The sequence below is a fragment of the Carassius auratus genome, chromosome 38 (assembly GCF_003368295.1).
Source record: "Carassius auratus strain Wakin chromosome 38, ASM336829v1, whole genome shotgun sequence".
Taxonomy (NCBI): domain Eukaryota; kingdom Metazoa; phylum Chordata; class Actinopteri; order Cypriniformes; family Cyprinidae; genus Carassius; species Carassius auratus.
In genome coordinates, this window is record NC_039280.1 from 5851766 (window position 1) to 5876895 (window position 25130).

General features: G+C 37.6%; 1 protein-coding gene across 2 annotated transcripts; it reads left to right on the forward strand.

The window, feature by feature from the left end:
- The first annotated feature begins 2882 nt into the window (after positions 1–2882).
- On the forward strand, positions 2883–25030 carry psme4a (proteasome activator subunit 4a). 2 transcript variants are annotated; one of them, XM_026223600.1, is made up of 48 exons: positions 2883–3403; positions 4868–5008; positions 5449–5565; positions 5806–5862; positions 7236–7280; positions 8312–8461; positions 8577–8640; positions 8725–8799; positions 8960–9082; positions 9179–9271; positions 10272–10537; positions 10748–10934; positions 11065–11154; positions 11236–11300; positions 11380–11530; positions 12042–12140; positions 12222–12291; positions 12374–12441; positions 12595–12810; positions 13874–14031; positions 14291–14386; positions 14500–14555; positions 14646–14702; positions 14817–14872; positions 14974–15072; positions 15153–15215; positions 15449–15544; positions 15634–15765; positions 15908–16117; positions 16387–16523; positions 16661–16714; positions 16812–16941; positions 17049–17157; positions 17267–17420; positions 17776–17845; positions 17982–18107; positions 18224–18376; positions 18488–18592; positions 18830–18921; positions 19023–19154; positions 19279–19487; positions 19566–19651; positions 19733–19861; positions 19977–20132; positions 22083–22245; positions 22964–23097; positions 23392–23526; positions 23863–25030. In XM_026223600.1, exons 1-47 carry the CDS (start codon positions 3153–3155, stop codon positions 23524–23526), a joined length of 5625 nt encoding a protein of 1874 aa, XP_026079385.1. In that variant the 5' UTR covers positions 2883–3152; the 3' UTR covers positions 23863–25030. The 2 variants fall into 2 exon arrangements, with proteins under 2 accessions (XP_026079385.1, XP_026079386.1); XM_026223601.1 differs by lacking the exon at positions 5806–5862.
- Positions 25031–25130: the final 100 nt, after the last annotated feature.

Sequence of the window (25130 nt, forward strand, 5' to 3'; positions counted from 1 at the left end):
AATATACAGAACAATTCTTCAGGTCCTGCACATTTGGTTTTAAGAGAGCATATTCAACCCTTTAAACCCTATTACTCTATGATTTTGAGATCAATCTTTTCACACTAAGAACAATGATCTCATGCACAATCATATATCATATTCTTTCATTTAGAACTGCACTTCAGATTTTTTTGTGTGCTTGTTTGGCAAATAGCCAAGTATTAAAACTAAACTATCCCTTACATACTTTATATAAGCTATCATTTGAATATAAAGATGAGATGGATGGTTGTGTCTGATAGCCAATTATAGCTGTGATTAATTTTTCACAGCCAATGTCTTATTGGCTCTGGATCTATTTTGTAAGCCTGCACTCTCTCTTGCATGGCTGTCATTAAATACTGCTGTCAGATGATGTATTCACACTTCTGCTCCCCCTTGGCACATGTCTCCCTTGCTATGGAGGTGTATGAAAAGTTAAGATACAGGCCTGTGCTGATTTGCAGGAGAGAAAAAAAAAACACTCCATTGTGCTACCCCTGAAGTATAATGCCATAGAAACTATTTTGATATGATGTCAGCCAAGTTCTTCAGCTACATCGTTACAGAAAAGGGGCATTTCATTATGACTTTCAACAGGATGGTTGAATGTTGTGTTCATGCTTGACATTGCTGGTTGAGTTTCAGTTTACCTTCAGAAATATTTGCTTGTCTGGTTGCAGGGTTCAGAGAGCTGCACAAACAGCAAAGGTCATAATGGCAAGGGTGTTTCTTAGCGTTCTGGAGAATCACACGTGAATGTAAAAACATTAAGTAGTTTCCATTAAACCAGGTTGGAAGGTCAGTATCCTGGAAGGCAAGTAAAAGGTCTTTGAGCTCCTAACATAAACCAGCAGCTTTATTGCACAGACACTTGTGACTGCTCGAGTTAACAGCTGAAAGCTCTGCCGTAGCTTCTCGGTAACATAAAACGTAAGAGTTTATCTTTGACATTCAGGTTTGTACATGGGCTCAGGGTGCTAAAATGTCTTGTACTGACTCCACTCACCCGTTGACATTATCAGGTTCACAACGAGTACAGCCCAGTTACAATTATAATAATGAATCAATGAATAGCGGGTCATGCTCTGTGGAAAGAACAGAACTCCACAGATGTTCATAAATTAATAATCCAAAGGCGTGGCATGCCAAATCCCTAGTTTTTCCAGAACTTAATGATTCTCCAACTGCTGAGGGTGTGTGCCTTTACAGCACAGAAGCCAGACCTCCCACTGCGCCTAAACCACAGTTTTATATATGGCCTGCTGCTAGACACAATTTCCAGAGTTCCCCCACTGTTTGCTGTTGCCATTTAAGCATTAAATATCTTTTATACTCTTATCGCTAATGGGTGATGGTTGGTTCACTTTATAATACAAGCTGAATCAATCCACTGTCTGTAGAACAGACAGACAGTGAGTAAATTAGGCCTGAATTTTAATTTTGGGGTGAACTATACCAATTCTCTGAACTATAGCACACTAGTTCAGAGGACAGTGAATAAAGAACATCAGTGGTTGCAGATGGATGAATGAAGCAAAACTGTACTCGTGTACAGCTTACGAGGGAAATAAGTATTCAATTGCCTGAATATGTTACAGAAGCAAGTATATCATCTGTATAATGGCGACCTCTACTGGAACACTAAATAGGTTACTGTGTTACAAAAAAAAAAAAAAGGAAAATACAATATAGATGTAATTTAAATAGAATATATATAGAATATAATACTTAAAATAACAATATAGCCTACTTATCTTAACAATTGTATTAATATAAGCACATTTTATTAACACTAATTAATAATAATAAGAATACTTCGATTTTTTTTCCTGTTAGAATAAATTTAATAAAAATGGACATAATGCGGTTTTTGTCAACTTTTTGGAACAGGAGACTTTTCACAGTTCAGCATGTCATTCCTCTTGAGTGTCTTTGTGATGAAAACAAATACAAAGAATTTTATAGCTACTGTAGATCTAAATGCAGAGCCCATCACATGCGCAAGGGTCACATGCCCTGCTATAAACCTGCTGACCTTTTGAGGATGCTTTTAGAGACCCTCTTGTTTACAGATCTCATGGACTGAGCTCTTGAGTAATCACACTTTGGTGCAGATGTCACTAAATATATCTGATCATAATGGCTGCGCAATCGTGACAGAGGAATATAGGCTCCTGCTTACTAACAACATGGCTAACTGGCCGACACAGAATCATAAATAGATTTCCCAGCAAAATGAATATGATTTCTTGTCTAGTATTAGAGGTGTCAACTGTACGATGTATCTATTCGAATAATTTAGAGGATAATTTACGAGTCCCAATATGGTAAGGGTTTGAGGTCTAGGTCTCATCAGCATACCGTCATTAATATTCATGAGCTCAGAATTCCCATAGGAGGGTAAAGATTTCAGTATAACCTTTATTAAGTTTCATAGTCATTTGAGTCATTTGAGTCATTCTTTTAGGGGGTTCATACCACAACATTCCATTCGAATATCACATTGTTTTATGCAAAACAAACAGGTTGGAATCTGTGTTAAAATATTTTTATTATTATGATTATTATAATTAAGATGTAAATGTAGATTTATTAAAGTTGTCCCAAGGTTTGTTGTCTTAAAAAAAACATTTGAATGGTTTAAAAGTATTATTATAGCCTATACACTGCTGTGTATATTTCTTTTTTTCTTTGCTACAAAATTATGGTTCTAAAAAAGGTTCTTAACTAATCTCGGAATGGCACAATTATTATTCATGGACTAGCCCTTCGTCATAGTAAGATTAATTCCTGGAGCTGTTGTTTTGGTCATGTTATGCGGAAGTGACGCAGAGTGAAGAGGGTGGAGTTGAGTCATGTGTGTTTGGCTGGTTACGGCTGAATGGAAACAGATACATGGAGAGCTCGTAATATAGAAATATGATGCTTGACAGCTAGCGGGTCTGCTTAAAAGAGGTCAACATTATCCTAGAGAGTTCAGAAACGACACGAGCGATGACAGTGCGCGTCTTCCAACAAGAAAATACCTCGACTGTATAATGTTTTTGACATTTATAGTGGTTTTATAATTTGCAAATTACTTCTCATACCATCTCAGAAGCTCATCACTGTTTGGAATATTTTTGTTCATGACTGTCTCTAATATAATCGAAGTGGAGGAGCCACATTTGGGGGACTGTAATATGAAAAAAGAAGCAACTGAATTTTTAGGGTTTGTTCCGCAAAAAGATATTGTTTACAACGAACTTTTGCCTTACAAGGACAAACTAGACGAAGAGTCCAATGCATTTTTGGCACAGATCAAAGGAAACCTCGGCAGAGCCGTCCAACTTAGAGAGATATGGCCAGGTGTCTTGTTTTGGACGAGGAAACTTTCCACGTATGTATTTAAAGAGGCATTAACTCATCAAACATTATACAGGACCCATCCGGGTAGTTTCGTCTGCCAACGAAATTAAATTATGAGGTGGTTCCTAGAATGTCTATGATTTTGAATCATGAATACATTCTCTTAATCTCTTTAAGCGATGTTCCTAGGCAGCTCGGTTTATAGAGTCACAGGAACACTGAATGACCCCTTTGTATTTAGGAGGATAAAGCAGACTACGGTAAAAATATCTCCAGTGTGTTTTAAAATAGAGCGCTAATCGAGAGTGCGGGCTGGCTGCTGTTGCGCGTGCGTAGTCACTCGTTTGGTTTCACCTGCGTCATTCAAACAAATCTTGCAGAATGTTCTGTTGGAACGCTTTGAAGAGTAACGTTACGTCTGTGCTATTTTAACCGCTTGTAAAATCGATATTAGCTACCTCGTTTTGTTTTTCTTCTTTTTCTAGATTAACCCAATGTTGACATAGAATTTGGCAACGTTATATTTTGCTATACATTTCACTGAAGTTGAGTTATTGGGTTGTCTTCTTCATTGCGGTGAAAGTAAGGAATGGACCGGTGTTTAACAAGCCAAATATTTTGTCAGCGATTGCAAAATGACTTCCCCTCAATGCTATTTTAAGAGCACAACAAGCACAAACGGTCACTGATGTCAGACTACGTGTGACTATGAGATGCAATTGCTACTCATCTGTAAACAGTAAACATGCACGGAAAAAATGTCTTCAATGTTATCCAAGATATTTGCTTAAACCAGCTTCACTAAATGTATTAATGAATCCTCTTGTGATGTAGCCTCTATAGATGGTCTGTTTAAAAAAAAAAAAAAATTCTATGGCCAAAATGCAAGCTATGTCCATGTTTGGAGATGTCCCAGTGGTTGTGTTGGGACTTGTCTCTGTGTGCCCTTGGGTGTTTAGGACATGGCTTTTTTTTATCATTGCCATTCCAGTGAACACAAAACCCAATTGGTAAGCCATTGGCATTGCCAGCCCAAGCACGGAAACTATGATATCCAGGTCTGACCTAAATTATTTGATTGTGTCAGGTTAACCATTAGTCAGAATCCTTTTCATTGGAAAGAAAGCTTTGACAGCTTGACCTAAATCTTCTAATTAAAGTGATTTACTTGGGTATCACATGATGCTTTTATGTCTCCACCTTTCAACATGAAGCAACTGAAAACATCCAAATGTAAATGTGTTCTTCATTTTCTCAGTTTTATTCATAGATGCACATTGTTCATGCCATGATCTAACATAACTACACTAATCAGACATAAAGGAATGATTTGGAAGTCTAGGGTCTGTACTATAATACTGTCAGTTCTAGAATTGGTAACTGCAAATCTATTTCATACCATACAACTCACCTGTTAAAATCAGATGGAGACAATATAGTTTAAATAAAGTGTTAAACTTTAATACAAAAAAAAACCTGAGTTCTTGTCCTTCAGATATCTGCGACTGTATGGAAGGAAGTTCAGCAAAGAGGACCATGTGCTCTTTGTCAAGCTGCTGTATGAGCTGGTCACCATCCCCAAACTGGAGACCAGTATGATGCAGAGCTTCGCCCGTCTCCTCATCACCCTGCTGAAGTAAGATGGACTTCCTACATGCCCTCCATTTAGTCTCATGATGATGACGACATCAACACTGGAAGCACAAAGATGATGTCACTAGTGTAGGGCATTTCTGTAGTAGTTTGCAAACTCTTTAGAACTGCCGAAAAGATTATTACATAATTATTATTTGTTTTATGGAATCTAATAGGTCATATATATATAGATAGATAGATAGATAGATAGATAGATAGATAGATAGATTAATAATTATATATAAATTAATTTTATAATATCATATTGTACCTTTATTTTTGTTTTTTCTTCAGTGGTTTTCTGCATTGCAATTAACTGTTTTTGTATTTTATTTTAGGAAAAGCCTGTCCAAAATTAATAATTTAAAAAAACTGCAATGGTTTTGTAGCTTTAATCAGTTCTGCACATTATCATTTTATTTAAATGATTTTGTCTTACAGGAAGAAGGAGCTGCTTGCAAGAGAGGACTTAGAATTGCCTTGGCGGCCACTTTATGAGTTGCAGGACAGGATCCTGTTTTCAAAGACAGAGCACCTTGGCCTGAACTGGTTTCCCAGGTACATTCATATCCCATTAGAAACATGTTTCTAAAGCGATCCATTTTGCTTTATCACTTTTGCATATCTACTCAATAAATCATATAGTTACCCTCATAACTTCCATCCCAGCTTCTTATTTTGAAGACTGTCACTCTTAATTCTGGAAATCTTCACACATCTTAGAACTGGTGCTGATGTTGAGCATAGTAGACAGGAAGTGCTGAGTGAGCCTGTCTTTTTTTCTCCTCTCATGTTCAGTTCTCTGCGGCCACACTCTTCCTCTAAACACATAATTGTTAAACTTGCTCAGAGGTGGTAAGAACTCTAAGTTAATATTTTAAAGTGCACTTTTAAATGTTTCACTGGATTTTATTTGTCTCAGTTGTGTTTGACTTTATTTGACTTAAATTCGGTTGCTGTGGATGCATGATATTTTTGTTTATTAGGCACTGCTGTTGCACATTTCATTAGATGATTAGGTGAATTTTGCGCTGTTGGCATATTTTATTTTCTGTTGCAATACTTATGCAAAAATGGATCCTTCTCTAACTTTGCTGCTAATATGTATTTTCTATCTTTGGTATACTTTTAGGCATTTACTATCCTGTGTTACTTAAATAATAGACAATAGCAAACATACAAAAAAAAGTAACTAGAGCTGTTTTACTGCCAAAGCTGCTGCCTTTTTAAAAAAATTGTAACCGCATAATGCTGCTGGCCATTTATGTAATTTAGATGTTCTGAAATATGTGTAAGGATATTACAAAGGATATTATAATAGTAATATTTAAATACAATTAATATTATCTATAGATTTTATATAAAACATAATAAAAATTACTGAGTGCACGTTTACCCAATAAGATGCATGTCACATTGCACAAAAAAAAAACAAGTACTGACACCCCGACACAGGCTGTTGGACTCGCATTTTGAAAACCAACGTTGTGCTGCTCTCACACCATTCAATATCACTCTGTTGCTCTCAATTGTAATGCCCCAGCAAACAACCTGTATTGTACATAGTTTCTGAGTGTTGAGTGTTCCATGCTCATTAATACAGATATCTGATACTTCAGTTTCCTTCTTGGCTCCTGCTACCCAGTCATCCCACACTGACGGATTCTTTCCTCTGTATGAGTGCACAGGTTAAAGATAACTTTGTCCCATTTCAAAAAAGGTTGTCAGGTTCAGAGGCCCTGTCTGGGTGTCACATATCTGCATTTTTTTTGGTGACCCTGACCTTGTTTACATTTGTTTAGCTGTGTGGATTATATGATGCATGTGTTTGATGGATTTCATGCAAGTGATGAATGTGATTTGGTGATGTAATTGAAGATCAGAAATTAATTTCTACTTCAGATGCACAGGATAAGGGGGTTGATAAAAACTTTAAAAGAGCTGGACTGACCAGCTTTTCAGCAGCATATAGGTCACAGATGGACCATCATCGCCTAATATGTCCATCAGTTCACAGCAAAGCTGTGTTCAAATAAAATAACCCCCCAAAAAATTATTCCTAAAGGTTCCGCTACCACTGGCTTCATCACTGCCTGTTTGAGTTTATAACATGATGCATGAGTGGGTCTAACAACACTAGTGTGTTGTCTTGGTCATTGTTTGCATGGAATTAGAATGTGCTGTTGTATCCAGTGTTGGCCAATTTCAAGTTTCTCTTGCATTTGCAGCTCAGTGGAAGCAGTTCTGAAGGCTTTAATCAAGAATTGCAGACCGTAAGTACTTACTTGCGTATCTTCTTTTCTTTATTCCAGACAAACACTACCAAGCAAAGGTTATGGGCCAAAACGATATTTGTAACAAATTATATTTTTTTCTTCAGTGATGTATTAAATTGATCACAAATGACAGAAAATAATTAAAACACGTAAAAAAACAACAACAACAAAGCATGTACATTTATGTTGATAGAAAGTTGTCTGCTTTATTTTCCAGGCAGGTTAATCAAAGTTACACAATCAGTAAAAGATCTGGAAACACTTGACTAAATATGTATAGTTTTGATTATCTTTCAAAAAAATCTTAAAAGTTTAAAATGAGCTTTTAGATGAGTGGGAGTTTTTGATTGCTACTTCTCATATATTTGACAGGTAGTATAGATCCTCAGTTTCTCCCTTGGCTGTTAATCCTGTTTAATGCTCTTTTCATTTGGCTTTGTGGGAGTCTGCCAGGATCAGTGCTGTCCCTTTTTCATCAGGAGGTCAACAAGGACATCATATCCATACAGTTTTTTTTTTGTTTGTTTTTTTTACATTTTAATTGAAATAGAAAGAGAAAAATGTATGCTTGCCTTGTTTCCACTTAAACACAGAAGAGACTCTATGGAAGTTAGTTAGGGTGAGGTGAAGCTGCATGTTCAAAGTTCCTCTCAGCTCATCTACAGTAGGATTAAATAAAAAGTTATCATATCATGGTCATAGAAGTCCATGCCTTCAGTTTGTACAGATAACACACTGTTTACAGGTTGCTCATAGACAGGCCAGTAAATGGTCGACAGGAAGTGCCTCATGGTGTGTGTCAGGATTTCTGATGTGGCTTATAGACTGTAATCCTTTTACTAAAGCACTTTAACCAGTTATCCAGTTAATAAGAGTTTACTTTTACTGCATACACTTTACCATGACATTTAAATGGCACATGTCAAAGTTTTAGTGTTGTCATATGTGTGCATAATGCTTGAGATCAGATATCAGCAACAGAGCTACACAAAATCGTTCTCTGTGTGTCTTTGTATGAATGCATGCAGATATTTCCCAGAATCAGCCACACAGGAGATGCTGGAAGAGTGGAGGCCTCTGATGTGCCCATTTGACGTGACCATGCAGAAGGCAATGGGATGTTTTGAGCTCTTCCTGCCCACCACTCTCCCTCCAGAGCTCCATGATAAGGGCTTTAAGTGAGCGCTGCCTGAAATTTACGACATATTTTCAGTCTGCTTTCACTTACACAATCCGTCCTATTAGTCTGGAAATTGGTGTGTATGAAGTATTTTGGTTTGTGTGTTTCCACAGACTTTGGTTTGAAGAGTTGATAAGCCTGTGGGTTTCGGTGCAGAACCTTCCAAGTTGGGAAGTGGTAAGTATAGTTGCCTCACTATCGAATTTTAACTCACTTCAGTAATCCATTACAGTAGCATTAACCTGATTTTGTCTGTTTCAGAATCTTGTCAGCCTTTTTGCAAGACTGGCAAATGACAACATTGGTTATATAGACTGGGACCCTTATATACCCAAGGTGAGATATTCACATTACTGCCACCGTAGAGAGACATTGCTTTAAAAGTTTCTTGTTTAAATGATTTTCCTTAGCTGTTTTGAACACACAATAAGCCATTCAATCCAGAGCTGGTTCAGTATTGCTGGTTATACAGGTTGTATTCTGTCTCTGTTTTCAGATCTTCACTAGGATCTTACGGAGTCTTAATCTTCCTGTAGGGTCCAGTCAGATGCTGGTTTCCAGATATCTGACAAATGCCTATGACATCAGTCATGTGGTCATCTGGATTTCTGCTTTGCTGGTAAAATGAAGCACACATGCTTTTAATCGCTATTGAAATGGCATCAAGTTATCAAAACCATCAGGATATGATGTAATGCATTTACTTTATATTTAGGGAGGGCCCAGCAAGCGGACTCAGACCCAGCTCAGTGGCCTTTTCAACAGTATCGCCTCGTTTTTCCACCCTTCTAACCACGGCCGCTGGCTGGTGAGTTACTGGTGGAAATTTCTGATTCTGCAATTTAGTATAAATAAAAATATGATGCAAAATATTAAAATATATAAAGCATAAGTCATATACTATTTATAAAGATTAACAAATAAGTTATTGTATTAAAATAAGCCATAACCAAAACATGAACAAAGTTTTTTAAGAGCTTGCAGCTGTGTCCATTTGAAACAAACAGCTGCTATCAACAATGCATGCCATTCTTTTTCTAGAAACTTCTCCTCATAGACCACAGGACAGTTTGTCTTTCCAGGGATGCATGTTTGCTTTGAATGAGGGAGGCATCTAGTTCTCAGTTTCAAATGTCACAGTAAACCCTGAAAAAGCTTTGTCCTTTTATTGTAACCACATTGTTGCGATATTACTTTGTTTTTCCCTTTGAGCTGTTGATGAGATGTGTGCATTCTGTGGAACATCTGATTTGTTTTTCAGAAGCTTACAGAAAGTGTTCTTGCTTTGATGCAAATGAATTGTATGGTTTGTGGTGACCATCATAGGGTACCAAACGTTTTATTGCAGGAAAGAATATGTCAAAGGCCACCATGCTCACTGAGTGCAATGGGAATCAGAAGTTGAAGTTAATATTCATCCCTTTGATCAAATGGCAGCTGTAGTGCAATTTTGACATTAAAAGCTCAGTAGAACTAACATTACATTTAATTCATGTTTGCTTTATTTATTTAGGCTTCAATGACACCTTTATCTAAATACATCTCATAATTACAGACCCATTACAGATGTGTGTGCTGGATAAGTCTTAAGTTTGTTCATTCAATCTATTTCACAGTTGTAATAGTAATATCATTATGGTCAGAGCTCCATTTCAAGTCCATTTTCTCCCTAATAATTCCTTCTCTTCTTCATTGAACTACCTAATAATGGGGGGAAAATTTTACATTATTTGATTTGTTATATTTTATTTTAATTTCTATATTTATATAAGTGTTTTGTGTTGCTCCATCCATCCATTCATGCCTAGATGAAACTCATGAAGCTCGTTCAGCGATTACCTGCTAGCGTTGTGAAACGTCTGCATCGAGAACGTTTCCGGACGCCATCGTGGCTGACTCCTGTTCCCGAGAGCCACCTTCTCAGTGAGCAGGACATCACAGACTTTGTAGAAAGTATGAAGCAGCCCGTCTTGCTGGCGATGTTTAGCAAAACTGGCAGTCTGGATGCTGCCCAGGCCCTGCAAAACCTTGCCCTGCTCAGACCTGAGCTAGTCATTCCTCCAGTGCTGGAGAAGTAAGTGTGTTTGTTTGTTTATGGACAGTCTAATATATTTTGAGTGAACCATTTTAAGAGTACAATAATTTCATAGATGTTTTGTAGAATTCAACTTGTTAACAAGCCCTGGGTAGTTTAGAAATGAGACGACAAATTGATGATGGGCTGGACATTATCAGATAAAAGCATTTTTGGGACTCTTTTCTCCTGTTATTCATCTCATTTAAGGACATATCCTGCCATGGAGACCCTCACTGAGCCTCACCAGCTGACCGCCACTCTAAGCTGTATGATCGGTGTGGCACGGAGCCTTGTAGCCGGGGGCCAGAGGTTTCCAGAGGGTCCCACACACATGCTGCCTCTCCTCATGAGGGCTCTGCCTGGGGTCGACCCCAATGACTTCAGCAAGTGCATGGTGAGAGACTCTTCAAGACAGATGTTGGTTATTGATGATGAAAACTGGTAAACTATAAATGTAATTTTGTGTGTATATATATATATATATATACATCTAAAAATATACAGTAAGTGTGTTTTTTTTTTAGGTAACATTCCAATTTTTAGGGACTTTTGTTACTCTTGTGCCATTGGTGGACTGTTCAGCTGCTGTTCAGACAAGAAATGACCTCACACAGGTGAAACATCCTCCTGTCATTAGGATCTTTTTACATCTCATAATTCATGTGCAATTTTTTCATTCTATGTTTTTTGTGCAGGTGGAAAAAGAGTTGTGTTCAGCCTCAGCAGAGTTTGAGGATTTTGTTCTTCAGTTTATTGATAGGTACAGAACTGTCTTTTTATACTGTACATGTGTCTTTCTTTCTGGATCCTCGTGCTCCCTCTCATGTTTGTGTGTTTAGGTGCTTTGCACTGATTGACACGAGTACACTAGAACAGACCCGGGAGGAGATGGAGACAGAGAAAATGACTCATCTGGAGAGTCTGGTGGAGCTGGGCCTGTCCTCCACATTCAGCACTATCCTCACGCAGTGCTCAATGGAAATATTCCAGGTCATTATAAACACACTCTCTGTACCCATGCAGTTAAACCTTGTCATAACATACACTACCGCTCAAAAGTTTGGGCTTGGTAAGATTTTCTTAAATGTTTTCTCACCAAATCTCTTATGCTAACCAAGGCTGCATTTCTATGATTAACAAAACTGTAAAAACAGTAATATTGGTAAATATTATTTGATTAATTTATACTTTGTGGTGGCAAAACTGAGTTTTCATCAGCCATTGCTTTAGTCTGCAATGTCACATGATCCCTGAAACACATTTGTCTAGTTGCTTTGGTAAAATGGTAAGTAAAAAAAAAAAAAATGCATTTATTTGGAAACCACTTTTAACATTTCTTAACGTCTTCATTGTCACTTTTGAGCAAAGTAATGTATCCTTGCTGAATAAAAGTAATGATTTATTTATAACGAAAATCATACAGACCTTAAACTTACGAACGGAAGTGTATAGTGCTTTAACTATGTTATGATATTTGAACATATTTCCTTCATTTTTATAGGTGGCTCTGGAAAAAGTCTTTAACTTTGCCACTAGAAATATCTTTGAGACTCACGTGGCTGGACAGATGGTGGCGAACATGTGCCGAGCTGCAACCAAGGTCGGTGTCCTGAGCTCAACTCACTGACTCCCCTTCTCAAAACTTCTGGCTGACCAATTTAAATGATTATTCCCTTTTCAGTGTCACCCTGCAGAGGCTCTGAAACTCTTTTTGCCCCACTGCTGTAATGCCATTTTAAAAATCTCAGCCTGTAAGTTCCGCCTGCATGTAATGTGTCAATGATATTGCTACATGTGTTGTGAGTTTCCCGTTAACATACCATGTGTTCTCAGATGAAGAGGTATTTAATGAAGAGGAGCTAGATAAAGAGCTGATGTGGAACCTCCTGCTGTTGTCTGAGGTCAGCACTGGATTGGTCAATGTGTAGACATCTAGCTAGCTTGCTCTATAAACGTAGAAATTTAAACTGATTCTGGAAATCAGTATCCTGAATCCTGTTACTATAAACATATCTAGATATTTTTATAACAACAGTCCTTGTCTCTGGCTGTAGGTGACCCGTGTGGATGGTGAACAACTGTTACTGTACAAGTCTCAGCTGGTGCAGATTCTTCAGTTAACTCTGCACCTGAAATGTAAGCAGGGCTACAATCTGGCCTGTAAGCTGCTCTATCACACCCTGCGCTCCATGTCCCTCATCTATCCCAGAGAGTACTGCAGCATGCCTGGAGGGGTCCAGCAGCACACTGACACATACCTTCCAATTAAGGTCAGCCTCAAGTGGAAAATAAGGTGCCTGATTTTGCCACTACCCCTGTCACCGTGACACGAGGCTCAACTCTGCTAAGAATAAATCTGAAATATGATGCCATAATCCTGAAGATTCAACATATCCAAGGGTCCATTTGAAAACAGTTATTGACATACTGTACAGGACAGAGCTGTCTGGTGTGAAAAGCATAACCTTGGCCAGTTAGTTTTGCTTAAATGAGTTTGATGAGAAATGCCTGTCTTCAGTTGACATCTAAACTCATATATATCATTGAGATCTCTTTTGAAACTCTGGAGAAGAAGTCTTTTTTCTCTGGAGAAAAAAATTTGAGCCCAATAATTGGTTAATTATTGCTGTTACAAAGTGACAAATGTTGTATTTTAGGGTTGATATTAATTAGTGGATATAAATATGATATAAATTAGTAAATACTAATATTAAATGAAAATTATAATATAATATGATCAGTGTTAAAGTTTAGTAATAAAAATGTCCAAAATGTTTAAATTCACTACAGCAGTGTGAATGGGAAGTTCCCACTATACATATGTGTTTGCTCCTGTGACTGGGCTTTACTTTTATCCCATCAAATGTTTCTAAAGAGGAAGAGATGAGAAGATTGAGTAAATGAATGGATTAGTGGAGCTCCGTCACGGTCTCTAGCATTGGTTAACCTGAGCACCTTTTCTCAGACAAACAGACGTCACACTTCCTCTCTGACTGATGTATAACGTGGTTCATTTTAACTTGACTCCTCCTCATCGTTCTCAGAAAATCAAAACTACTCCCCTTTTTTTTCTAAATTCATGAAAACAAATCCATGAAACTTCTTTGTAATGTTTTTTATTTTAAGGTCTTAAAGAAAAGTGCATGAAGAAAAGATAAAGATGTTTTTAGAAATTACACCAGTTATCATCAGTCTACTTAATTGCACAAAACATTGGTCAATATTGTCTTTTAGAAGGTAAATCTTTTTTTTTTTTTGTGGAAAAAAAAAGAAAAAACCTACGTTATTGAGGCTGATGTTCCATTAGTTGTCTCTGTCTCCTCTCTGGATCAGGACTGGGGTCGGCCTGGAGACCTGTTGAACCTGGGCATCCAGTGGCACGTGCCCAGCACAGAAGAGAAAGAGTTAGTTTTTTACTTGCTGGATCTGTTGTTAAAACCTGAACTCCAGCGTCTGCAGAAACACATACAGGGAGAACAGGACGTCAGCAGGTCAGCCACAGGATACGGTAACATGTTATCTGTTTGAACTCATTTGTACCCCCACAGCCCCATCAGTATGTACCCGTTCATCAACATCAAACCAGAAATGTGTTCATACTTTTTTTTTTCTTCTTCTTCTAAAGGGACTTGATGTGTTTTTCATTTTTTGATGGACATATTTTAATTAATGCATTAATAAAAACAAGTACATTCCAGAAAAACAGATGAGAGAAAGATTAATTTGCCAATGAGTTTTGTGTCTTTTTAGGGATGATGTTCTACAGAGTCTGTCCATTGTTCACAACTGCCTTCTGGGAGCAAGCAGCCTTCTGCCTCCACTGAATGGAGAACCTGTGCCAGAAAAGTGAGTGTGACACACACACTCAATATAGTGCACTTACACAGGCTGATTATACCACTATATTTTAAACATATTCATTTATTAATATAGTAACCTTGCAATGCCTCTCACTTCAGGATAAACAGTATGATTCAACTATGCGAGACAAATGTGTACACTGGAGTAGACTACGGTGAGTGATTTCCTTCTTGTGTTTAAAACCAGTGCTAGAGCTATACTGATTAATAAATGAGTTGCTTGCTTATTATTGATTATGTTTCAGACCTGTCTGGAGAGAACTACAGAGAGGACATCTGTAAGGTGATTAGACCTCTACTACGTAAGTTACTCAAGTCCTGTTCTAGATTTAAACTTTACATTTTAATACAACAGATTTTTTTTTTTTTTTTACATCAGTAGATCTGTCTTTCAACTATGATGTTTTTCCATACAGACCACACTCTAGAGCACTCAGAGGATGACATCAAATCCCTCTTCTCAATTATAAAGGTGAACTGCAACACTGTCAGGTTTATGTGCATGTGATACTTACAGTACTGTATCGGTGAAAAGCAGTGGTATGACAGACAAATGATGTTTTTTCTTTATAGATCATCAACGACCTGCTCCACTTTAAAGGCTCACACAAACATGAGTTTGACTCGCGTTGGAAAAGTTTCAGTCTCATTAAGAAGTCCATGGAGAACAGGGTTAGACACATATTTAATATCTGTTACCAATCTCTTTATTTGACGTGTAGTTGACTGACACTCTCTCTTCTTCTCTCCAGCTTCATGGCAGTAAGCAGCACATTAGGGCTCTACTCATAGACAGAGTCATGTTGCAACATGAGGTAACTCATAAGAACAATAATAATAATAATAATAATTACATTTTACAGAGCATTTGGGTGAATCTCAAAACCTGACAGACATATTTTATAAATTTTTTGTCATTTTATTTTATTGATTTATTTAAAATCAAATCTCATAATCCTGAAACAAGAATGCAAATTTTGGGGCTCTTCAGCATGTTTTGTTATGATTTTCAGCAGTTCTGAGTGTGTTTTGTGCCTGTGTGTTTCAGTTAAGAAATCTGACCATGGAAGGATGTTGCTACAGGAGTGTTCATCAGGACTTGATAAATGACCTGCTCAGACTGTCCACCAGCAGGTACAGTCAGGTATGACAAGGCCATATACACAAACGTACAAATGTATTCACACATAAAAAGCAATGAATACATCATTAACAGTCCCTGTTTTACCTCAGGTGAGGAGTAAAGCTCAGAACGTGCTGTTCACAGCATTGGGAAACTACAGCTTGTGCTGCAGAGACGTCATCCCTGCGGTGCTGGAGTATCTGGACCCAAACCATACTGACGTCACCCAGCAGCAATTCAAAGTAGGTCTTACACAGTTCGGGTTAAATATACGCTGAAAGAACCTTAAGGATCTTTCTCTTCCTATTGATCATTCTGACATATGACAAGCTTTTGAAAATTGAGGAGGATCATATTTTTTCTGTCTTTTTTACTCTTCTCCAGGGTGCCTTGTACTGTCTGTTAGGGAACCACTCTGGGATCTGTCTTGCTAACCTGCAGTACTGGGACTGCATTGCTCTCACATGGCCTGCCATTGTGCGTTCTGGTATGAGCCCCTCAATGTCTCTAGAGAAGTCTTCAGTCGTCCGGCTCTTTGATGATCTGGCTGACAGAATCCACCGCCAGTACGAGACCATCGGAATTGACTTTTCTGTGAGTTCAGCAAACAGTAGCCTAAATGAGGGAGAAACGTCAACTAAACATCAGAAAAAATGACACCCTTCAGTTTTAAGTAAGCCTAAAGCCATCGTTCATAATGTAAAGTATGGACAAGATATAGTATAAAGTGGAAATTATTTTTGTTGACATCGCACACCAGTTTAATTTTTTTTACTTTTATGTTAACTGCAGCAGTAACAAAAGTAAAGGTATTTTTACTGTGACATTTGTCTTTACACTGTTCTTTTTTGTTTCATATTCAGATTCCAGAGAGCTGTGTAGAGGTTGCTCTAAAATTGATGAAATCCAGTAACCCAGAACCGACTCCATGTGCCGCCTCTGAACAGGAGGAAGTGGAGGGAAGAAAGAGACAGGAACAGAAAAACATAGACTCAGTGCAGTAAGTAAATAAATAAATAAAATAAAAAAGCTACATACAAATATGCTTTCCGATTTAAATTCCATTTTGCAGTGGATGTACACAAACATTTAGTCATTGTTTATTTTTGTTGTTGTTTTTTATCAATCCTGTAACAGGAAGTACAAGAAGCTAGTGATGGATCTTTTGGACAGTCTTCACGACGTAAACTTGTACGTCTACTCATTGTGTCTGGTTAGAATGCACAGCAAATGTCTGAATGGTAAAGTAATGGTAAATTCATTGGTCATATGCTTGTTTATTTGGCAGGCCCTGGAAGTTTGAGCAGATAGCTATCGGCTTCCTCTCTCTGATGCTGAGAGATGACCACCCTTTGCCTTCCTCTGCAGTCCTCTTTTTCGTTGAGAGCCTGAACCACGACTCGCTCTTAGTTCGCAATGTGTGTTTGTGTGTGCATTCTGTCACAATTATACTTATAAACATATGTGTGTAAGGAAAGTTGCACAATGAGACACTTCATTCTGGCGTCTGCTGTTGATTTTTCAGTGTGCAATATCAGCAGTGAGCGGCATTCTAAAGCAGCTCAAGAGACCTCACAAGAAAGTGGGAGTGAATCCCTATGACATATCTGAGCTCAAAACCTCGCTGCAGTCATGTGAGAACACCAACTGTACAGTAATAAATGACTATGTGGTCTCAGTAAATGGACACATATCAAAGAATATCTGAGATTTGTGTAATATTTCTTCTTGTTCTTCATGTAGCTGGTGGTAAAGCTCTAAGCTCTCTGTTGGTGGGAGACAGGCCTGATAACCAGTGGCTGCAGTATGACAGCAGCAGGTTGCCACGCTCCCAGCAGGACTGGAATGAATGCTGCTTCATTGAGAAAACCCACTGGGGCTATTCCACATGGCCACAGTACACATGCTTAAAAACATGATTTGTGCACCATATTAAATGTCTTCTAAAGCCATACAAGAAATTCAAAGAACGTTATACAAGGAAAAAGAAAACCCTTTCAGTATTATAGAAGATATCTTTTGAACTTTATATGCATCAAAGAAAACTGGACAAAATATATATATAACAAAAATGTTAAGTAGCACAACTGTTCTCAACAATGATATTAACAAGAAATGATTATGTGTTAGGATTGTGAGTATAAAGATTAGAGTAACGGCTGCTGAAAAAGTTTTGAAATACAGTGTATATTTATCATTTGATTGACAATCAATTCAAAATTAGTTTTATTTTATGTTTTTTTTTTTTTTAGGACGCTGATGCTCTATGCCCCTCTTGAGGAACAGCCCAAACAGGGCAAAACAAGAGAAGAGATGAATGAAGTATGTAAATATTCAAACCAAAGGACGTCTAAAGCCAACCACTTCAGAAAAAAAAAAAATTATTCTGTTTTTTTATTTCAGTCTGGTTTTTGTCTTGATTGCTTAGGTTTTTTCATGCATGTGTTCTGTGTTGTAGAGTGAACAGATCATATATGATCATTTCTCAGACCAGCAGTTCATCGATCAGTTCATCCAGTATTTGTCTCTGGAGGACAGAAAGGGGAAAGATCAATTCAGCCCACGACGATTTTGCCTCTTTAAGGTGAGAGTCTGTAGCTTCTGCAGTCTGTTTCTCAAAACCATGTCTGAAACCCAGTCAATAAACCAAAAATCAACAAAAATGGATCGCTTCATAAATATCATCTTGTGTTGTCAAAGGGTCTTTTTCGGAACTTTGATGATGCCTTCCTGCCTCTGCTGAAGCCTCATATGGAGCGTCTGGTTGCAGATTCCCATGAGAGCCCCCAGCGCTGTGTGGCGGAGATCATCTCTGGACTCATCAGGGGCTCCAAACACTGGAGCTACAGCAAGGTATCAGCACACATGCATAAAATATAGGTGCAGTACAACCAAGTTAAGCATCACTGTTACACATCGTCGGTTGCAGAATGATGTGTTCAAGTTTGTATGTGTTTATTACAGGTGGAAAAACTGTGGGCTCTGCTGTGTCCACTCCTCCGTAAAGCTCTTTCCAATATCACCATTGAGACGTATGCGGACTGGGGCACCTGTATCGCCACCGCCTGTGTAAGAACACTTTTGTCACTCTTTTTAGAGCACAAAATCATCTTTTAGTAAGATGTAGATCTGTATGCCTCATATTGAGTTTTTGCACAAATAATTTTTCTTTCAAAAGCATTTTTAAAAAACCTTACAGACCCAAAACTTTTAAACAGCGCATTCTATTAGAATTCTATTAGACCAGTATATTCTTTAATATGATCCCAAAAATATTCCTTGTGTACAAATATATGTATCATACAGGAGAGCCGAGACCCACGAAAGCTGCACTGGCTGTTCGAGATGCTGATGGAATCTCCGGTCACTGGAGAAGGAGGCTCATTTGTGGATGCCTGGTATGACATCACTACCACACACTTCCTTTTTCAAAAGCTGAATGTACTGAATGGATTAAAAAGGGGAAATGCTGAATGGGACCATGTCATCTCTTTTTCAGCCGTCTGTATGTGCTGCAGGGAGGTCTTGCTCAGCAGGAATGGAGAGTTCCAGAGTTGCTTCACAGGTTACTACAGTACCTAGAACCCAAACTCACTCAGGTCTACAAGAATGTACGTGAACGCATCGGCAGGTATGTACTTGAATGCAAAAATCACGTCAACATTATATGCATTTTCTTTTCAAAGTCATTGTTTGCTTTTGTCTCAGCAACTGCCATTCATTCATTCTTTCGCTCTTCTTGGCCTGTTTCTCAGTGTGCTCACCTACATCTTCATGATCGACGTGAACCTGCCACACACTCAGCCCACCGCATCCCCGCGCATCGCAGAGTTCACAGAGCGTGTGCTGGCCAGGCTCAAGCCTTTAACGGAGGGCGAGGAAGAGATCCAGAACCACGTTGTAGAGGAGAACACAGAGGGAGATCAAGATGAGAGGAAACAAGCCATCAAATTACTCAAAACTGGTGTGTACTTTGTGTGTGAATGTGATTATTTGAGTGTGCGGAAGTGGTATTTTAAAAATAATCTTGTATTTGTGATAGTGTTGAAGTGGTTGATGACCAGTGTTGGACGCTCCTTCTCTTCTGTGGTCCCAGAGCAGCTTCGTCTCCTCCCTCTACTCTTTAAAGTGAGTCCCAATTTTTTCTGTAATTTAGTTAACTGTCTACAAGTCTTGTACTTTTAAGTCTGTCTGTCTCTCTCTTTCTAGATTGCTCCTGTGGAGAATGACGACAGCTATGATGAGATGAAGAGAGATGCTAAGACATGTCTGTCTCTTATGTCCCAGGGACTGCTGTACTCAGAGCAGATCCCACAAGTCCTCAATGCACTTGAGGAGGTGACTTTCCAATGCCCATAATGTGCACGCGCACACACACACACACATTAAATATGCTTTTGAATATGAGGGTTTAATGTGTAATCTGACCAGCAGATGATGCTGTTTGTTACAGATTTCGAGGAGCAGCTCATGGCACGCACGTTACACTGTTCTCACATACCTGCAGATCATGGTTTTCTACAATCTTTTCACTTTCCTCAGTGATGCCAAGGCTGTCAGTGACGTGAGAGCGCTAGTACTGCGCCTGCTGGAGGATGAACAACTTGAGGTGTGTGAATAAACTTGAACACTGATATATACACATGTATAAAGGTTTGTTTCACTGTTTCTGAGGACTAGGGGTGTCTCTGGTTCTTTATTTCTATGGGGCACAACCAATCATCTGCCATGCCTAATATTTACAGACTTGCCTAGTAATTTTATACTGTGTATTATAAATTAATTGTGTTCTACAATCAATTAAAATTCAAAATTAAATGGATGAACTTTGTGAAAAGCATTCTAACTATGACATCCAGTCAGCAGAGAATTGGAATAAAATAAATGGCCAACTCACCAATGAAGGCTTCATTCATCTTGACCTCATAGTGAGAGAGTGGACATTTTTTTGGCAGTTGGAAAACTAAAAAAAATTTGGCTTTTCACATTTGTACTTATTTCAAAAATGGTATACATTAATTTCATCAGAATTGTTAATGTAATTACAGTATTTTACCCTACTTTTACCCTAACTTTACATTTACCTTTCTACCTACCTATTTAATCAATCAATAAGGTTGTTTTTTTGTTGTTGTTTTTTTACAAGAACAAGATCAGCATACTGGATTGATTTCTGAAAGATGTGACACTGAAGACTGGAATAATAGAAATTCAGCTTTGACATCACATTAACAATTTACATTTTATAAAATATTGCGTTTCTGTAGTTAATGTGTTTATATATATATATATATATATATATATATATATATATATATATATATATATATATATATATATTCTACATTGTTGGCCCTTATTATGCGTAACAGAAATGTACAGGCCATATTCACATATAATGATTTCATAATGTGTGCCGGTATTTGCATGTTTCACTCATTTTTCACTTGAATTAATATCTTCAGTATATCTAAATTTATGCATGTGTTTTAGTATAATCACTAAGGTTAAATGTGTTCCGTTCTGTCTTTTCAATGATGTAGCATTCTCTAGTTTTCCTTAACTCTCTCTCTCTCACACACACACACACACACATGCTCTCTATCCTTCGATCCCTCTTACTGTTACCATAGCAACTCCTAGCTGCACCAATATTCTGTTTCCATGGTGATAGATATTCAAATTTTCAGAGAGGAGAGGACGGCAAACGGAGAGAGAAGAGGCTAAAGGGGGAAAAGAATAGGGTTATGAGTTGACGAAAGCTACACCTTATAATTGAGCCTATTAAGTAAAAGCACTCTGGATTCCATGATGCATATGATTCGACCCTCTGTGATGTGATGCAGACATTCGGTTGATTAGTACTAGCCAATCACAACGTGACCGTGACTGTTTCAAGGTTAAAGATCAGAGCACACAGGCCAAGATCACAAGAGTTTGAAGCATCAAAACTATAGCCATTGTTTCCTTGTCAGCAAAAATGCGTGTTCTAAACTCTCATAGACATGCACAGAGAATTGCTATTGCTGAGTCAGCTTTTATGGCTGTTTATTTTTAATATCTCTGGATTTTTTTGCCTAATTACACAGGGCTTCTTTGAGACTGGTTTACAGTGGCCCAGTAGTACACGAAAACAAGTCGCAACATAGCAAAATTAGCACAACACAATGAAATTAGTCCTATGTGTTGTGTTGTTAAGATTTTGTTGTGTTATGCACTACTGGGCCACCATACCGGTTAGATGACCAGTTGTTCACACTAGTTGTTTAGCACATCAGTAGCTGACTGCAGTCCTGCTCTGGAACATGGTGTTTTGTTCTGTGATGCAGATTGCAACGTTCTGCTATATTACATACATTTCCAACACTTCTTGTATTCTTCTTCTTTAAAGAAAAATTGTGACACAAAAGATCCCGTCGGTCCCTGCTCTGCACTTCCCACGCTTTAGATAACTGAAAAGAGAAACTGTCTGAACCGATATTAGCCTGAACTGTACCACTTTTCTGTAATGATCTTTCTTTCCTTCTCTCTCTCTGTCTGTCTTTCTTCATGTTTTTAGGTGAGGGAGATGGCCGCCACCACTATAAGTGGATTCCTGCAGTGTAATTTTCTCAGCATTGATGAACCCATGCAGGCCCATTTTGAGGCCCTGAGCAAAACCCGTCTGCCCAAACGCAAGAGGAGAGAGCTGTGCTCAGTGGTGGACACGATCCCTTCTGCTGGTAATAATCACACAGACATACCATGTATACAGTACAGACACTGTCTGGGCTCAGCAATTTAAAAAAGAAAATGCTTTTGAATGCAGTCTCTCTACACTTACCAAAAATACAGTAAAAACAGTAATACTGTAAAATACATTTACAATTTAAAATAATTGTTTTGTATGAATATATTTTAAAATATTTATTTCTGTGATGGCAAAGCTTAATATTCAGAAGCCAATATTCAGTCTTCAGTGTCAAGTGATCCTTCAGAAATCATCAAGAATGCTCAGGAAACATTTGATTAATCTATCAATGCTTTTAAGCTCTAGAGTTTAAATTATTTGAGTAGAGATATTATAGAATTTTTTAAATTATCAATGTTGTTCAATATAAAGTATATGTAATCCAGTACTGGATATTTAATTGTGCATGCTCATTTTTCCTACGTTTTACATTTAAATTACTTTTGTAGACTAATGCTTAAAGTTCATCCTGAAAACAGAGTTAAATGTAATTTTTAGCAAATGACACAAGTTTTTCATTTTACGTCATGAATTTGGTCAATTAGATTTCAGATGTTAATTATTATTATATATGATTTTATATCTAGTTTGAATTCAAATAAACTTTGGCTGTTTTAATCACTTGGATGAATTTACCTGAGTTCACCCTAGATATATTTATATACCTTAAATAACTCTACTTGAATTCTTCATTTTTCCTGTGTGTGTAGACCTGGTGCGGCGACATGCAGGTGTATTGGGTCTGAGTGCCTGCATCCTGTCCAGCCCGTATGATGTGCCCACCTGGATGCCCCAGATCCTAATGGACCTGAGTGCCCACCTCAACGACACACAGCCTATAGAGGTACAGCTCTTTCTCCTTTCCAGCTGTTAGCTGAAGAGAATGGGGGTTGATTGGGAATGATCAGCTGATTGCAGTCTGCATGGAGCCAGGATTTGACTGAGTAAAGATTAAATGTTTAAACATTTCTGGAAGTTGAACATTACTCATGCAACTGCATTTGGAAGATAATGTATGGATGGTAAAGGTAGACCAGCAACTGCATTACTGAGAATACTAGCTAAACCGAGCGCCAGTTACTTTAAATGAGTGACTCAAAAGATGTTTTAGATAAATATATATTTGTTGGTTCTCTAGATGACTGTGAAGAAAACCCTGTCGGATTTCCGTCGCACTCATCATGATAACTGGCAGGAACACAAGCAGAAGTTCACAGATGACCAGCTGCTTGTGCTCACAGATCTGCTGGTCTCCCCCTGTTACTACGCTTAGGTCTGTTATAAACACAAACACACAGGCTCTTTTCCAAAACCTAGTGAGCTGATTTGCTTTCTGATGCCTTCTAAGGCAGCATCCTAATTTAAATGAAATTACTGATTTGGAATGATTTATATACTGTAGGCAACAACTCTGTACTTCATAAAAATAGTAATACTATGGTACAACACATACTATACCACACATATTGGGTAAAACAGTTCATTTTTATAGAGTTATTTCATCATTAAATAATTTTTTTAATCATTTCATACCATATATGATATGGGTTTTCTTATTCGTGTTTTATTTTCAGGCTCTTCTTATGATCATTTCTTTTCTGTTTTTCAGAAGGATGTCACTGTCTGGTGAAGGGAAATGGCAAAGCTAACTGAAACCTGAATTTTTGTTTGCTCTGAATGTCTGGGATTGTTTGTAGGAAGGAAAATTAAATAATCGCATGTAGCAAAAGATGCAATCATCTAGTTATGAGATAACTAGAATATTTTACTTAACTTGTTTTTTATTAATTTTTTTTGAATACACTTAATATTTAAGGGGAACTTTATTGCAGGTATCGCTGAGCTGCATCTATAATGGTCTTGTATAGATTTCAGTTTCCGCTTGTTTGAGTGCAGTATGGATTGTTATAGCCCAATATAAAGCAGTTTTCTGCACTGCTTGCTCTGCATTTATTGTAATACTAGCATTTTACAGTTTTAGCAGTAATCTGTTTGAAATGTGTACACGTTATGCTGATAAATGTTACGTGTGTGTATGAGGTAAAAGTACCAATACCCTTTTTTTTCTTCTACTTTTTGAAGTAGAACTGTAAATTTCCTCCTGCCTCATAGAGACAGTGTGCATTTTGAACAGTTATGTAAGCCTACATAAATGAAAGAGTGTAAGATTATATAATTTGGTGATGCTATTCTTCAGTTGTCATGCCAATACAGCTGAACTAAACTAAAAATTCAGTGTAATCACAATGGATGGTGTTACAAAATAGTAGTCCATGAGATTTAAAACTCCTCCCTCCTGCACTTCATGCATCTTTTTTTCTATTAGTATTTTTGCAGTCAATAAATGTTTACCATTTATTAATTAATTTAATTAAAATTTTTAGTCTTTCCTTTGCATTTAGTGTTTGCCGTTTTTGCTTCAAGCCAGTTGTTCTCATCTCCAGCTTTTTAAAGGAACTGCCAGCAAATGTGGAGACAGTGTCATTGACACTTGACGTTAGCAAGCATTGCTGAACCTATTAGTAGCAACAGTCGTAGACCATACATTAATGCCAAGGTTTTTTTTGGCAAGCTTACATTTTATGTATAATTCACGCTGTGTCAAAATCATGTCATAAGCCAATGTGTAGTTCAACTTTGGTTGGTAAACTAGAACACAATTATGCTGTAATGCTATGCTAATGCTTGACTGACTGATTACTTTTTATTTCCTTGATATTCCTTTTACAAATATTTAACAAAGTCATCAGATGTTTGTAATAAAGTGTGACAAATCATGCAAGTCTTCTTTTTGTGCCTCTCCCATGTTGCTACCAACATGTAGCAATTTGTTTGATGTAATATAAATGTTAAATATATACATTCACTTGATTACAA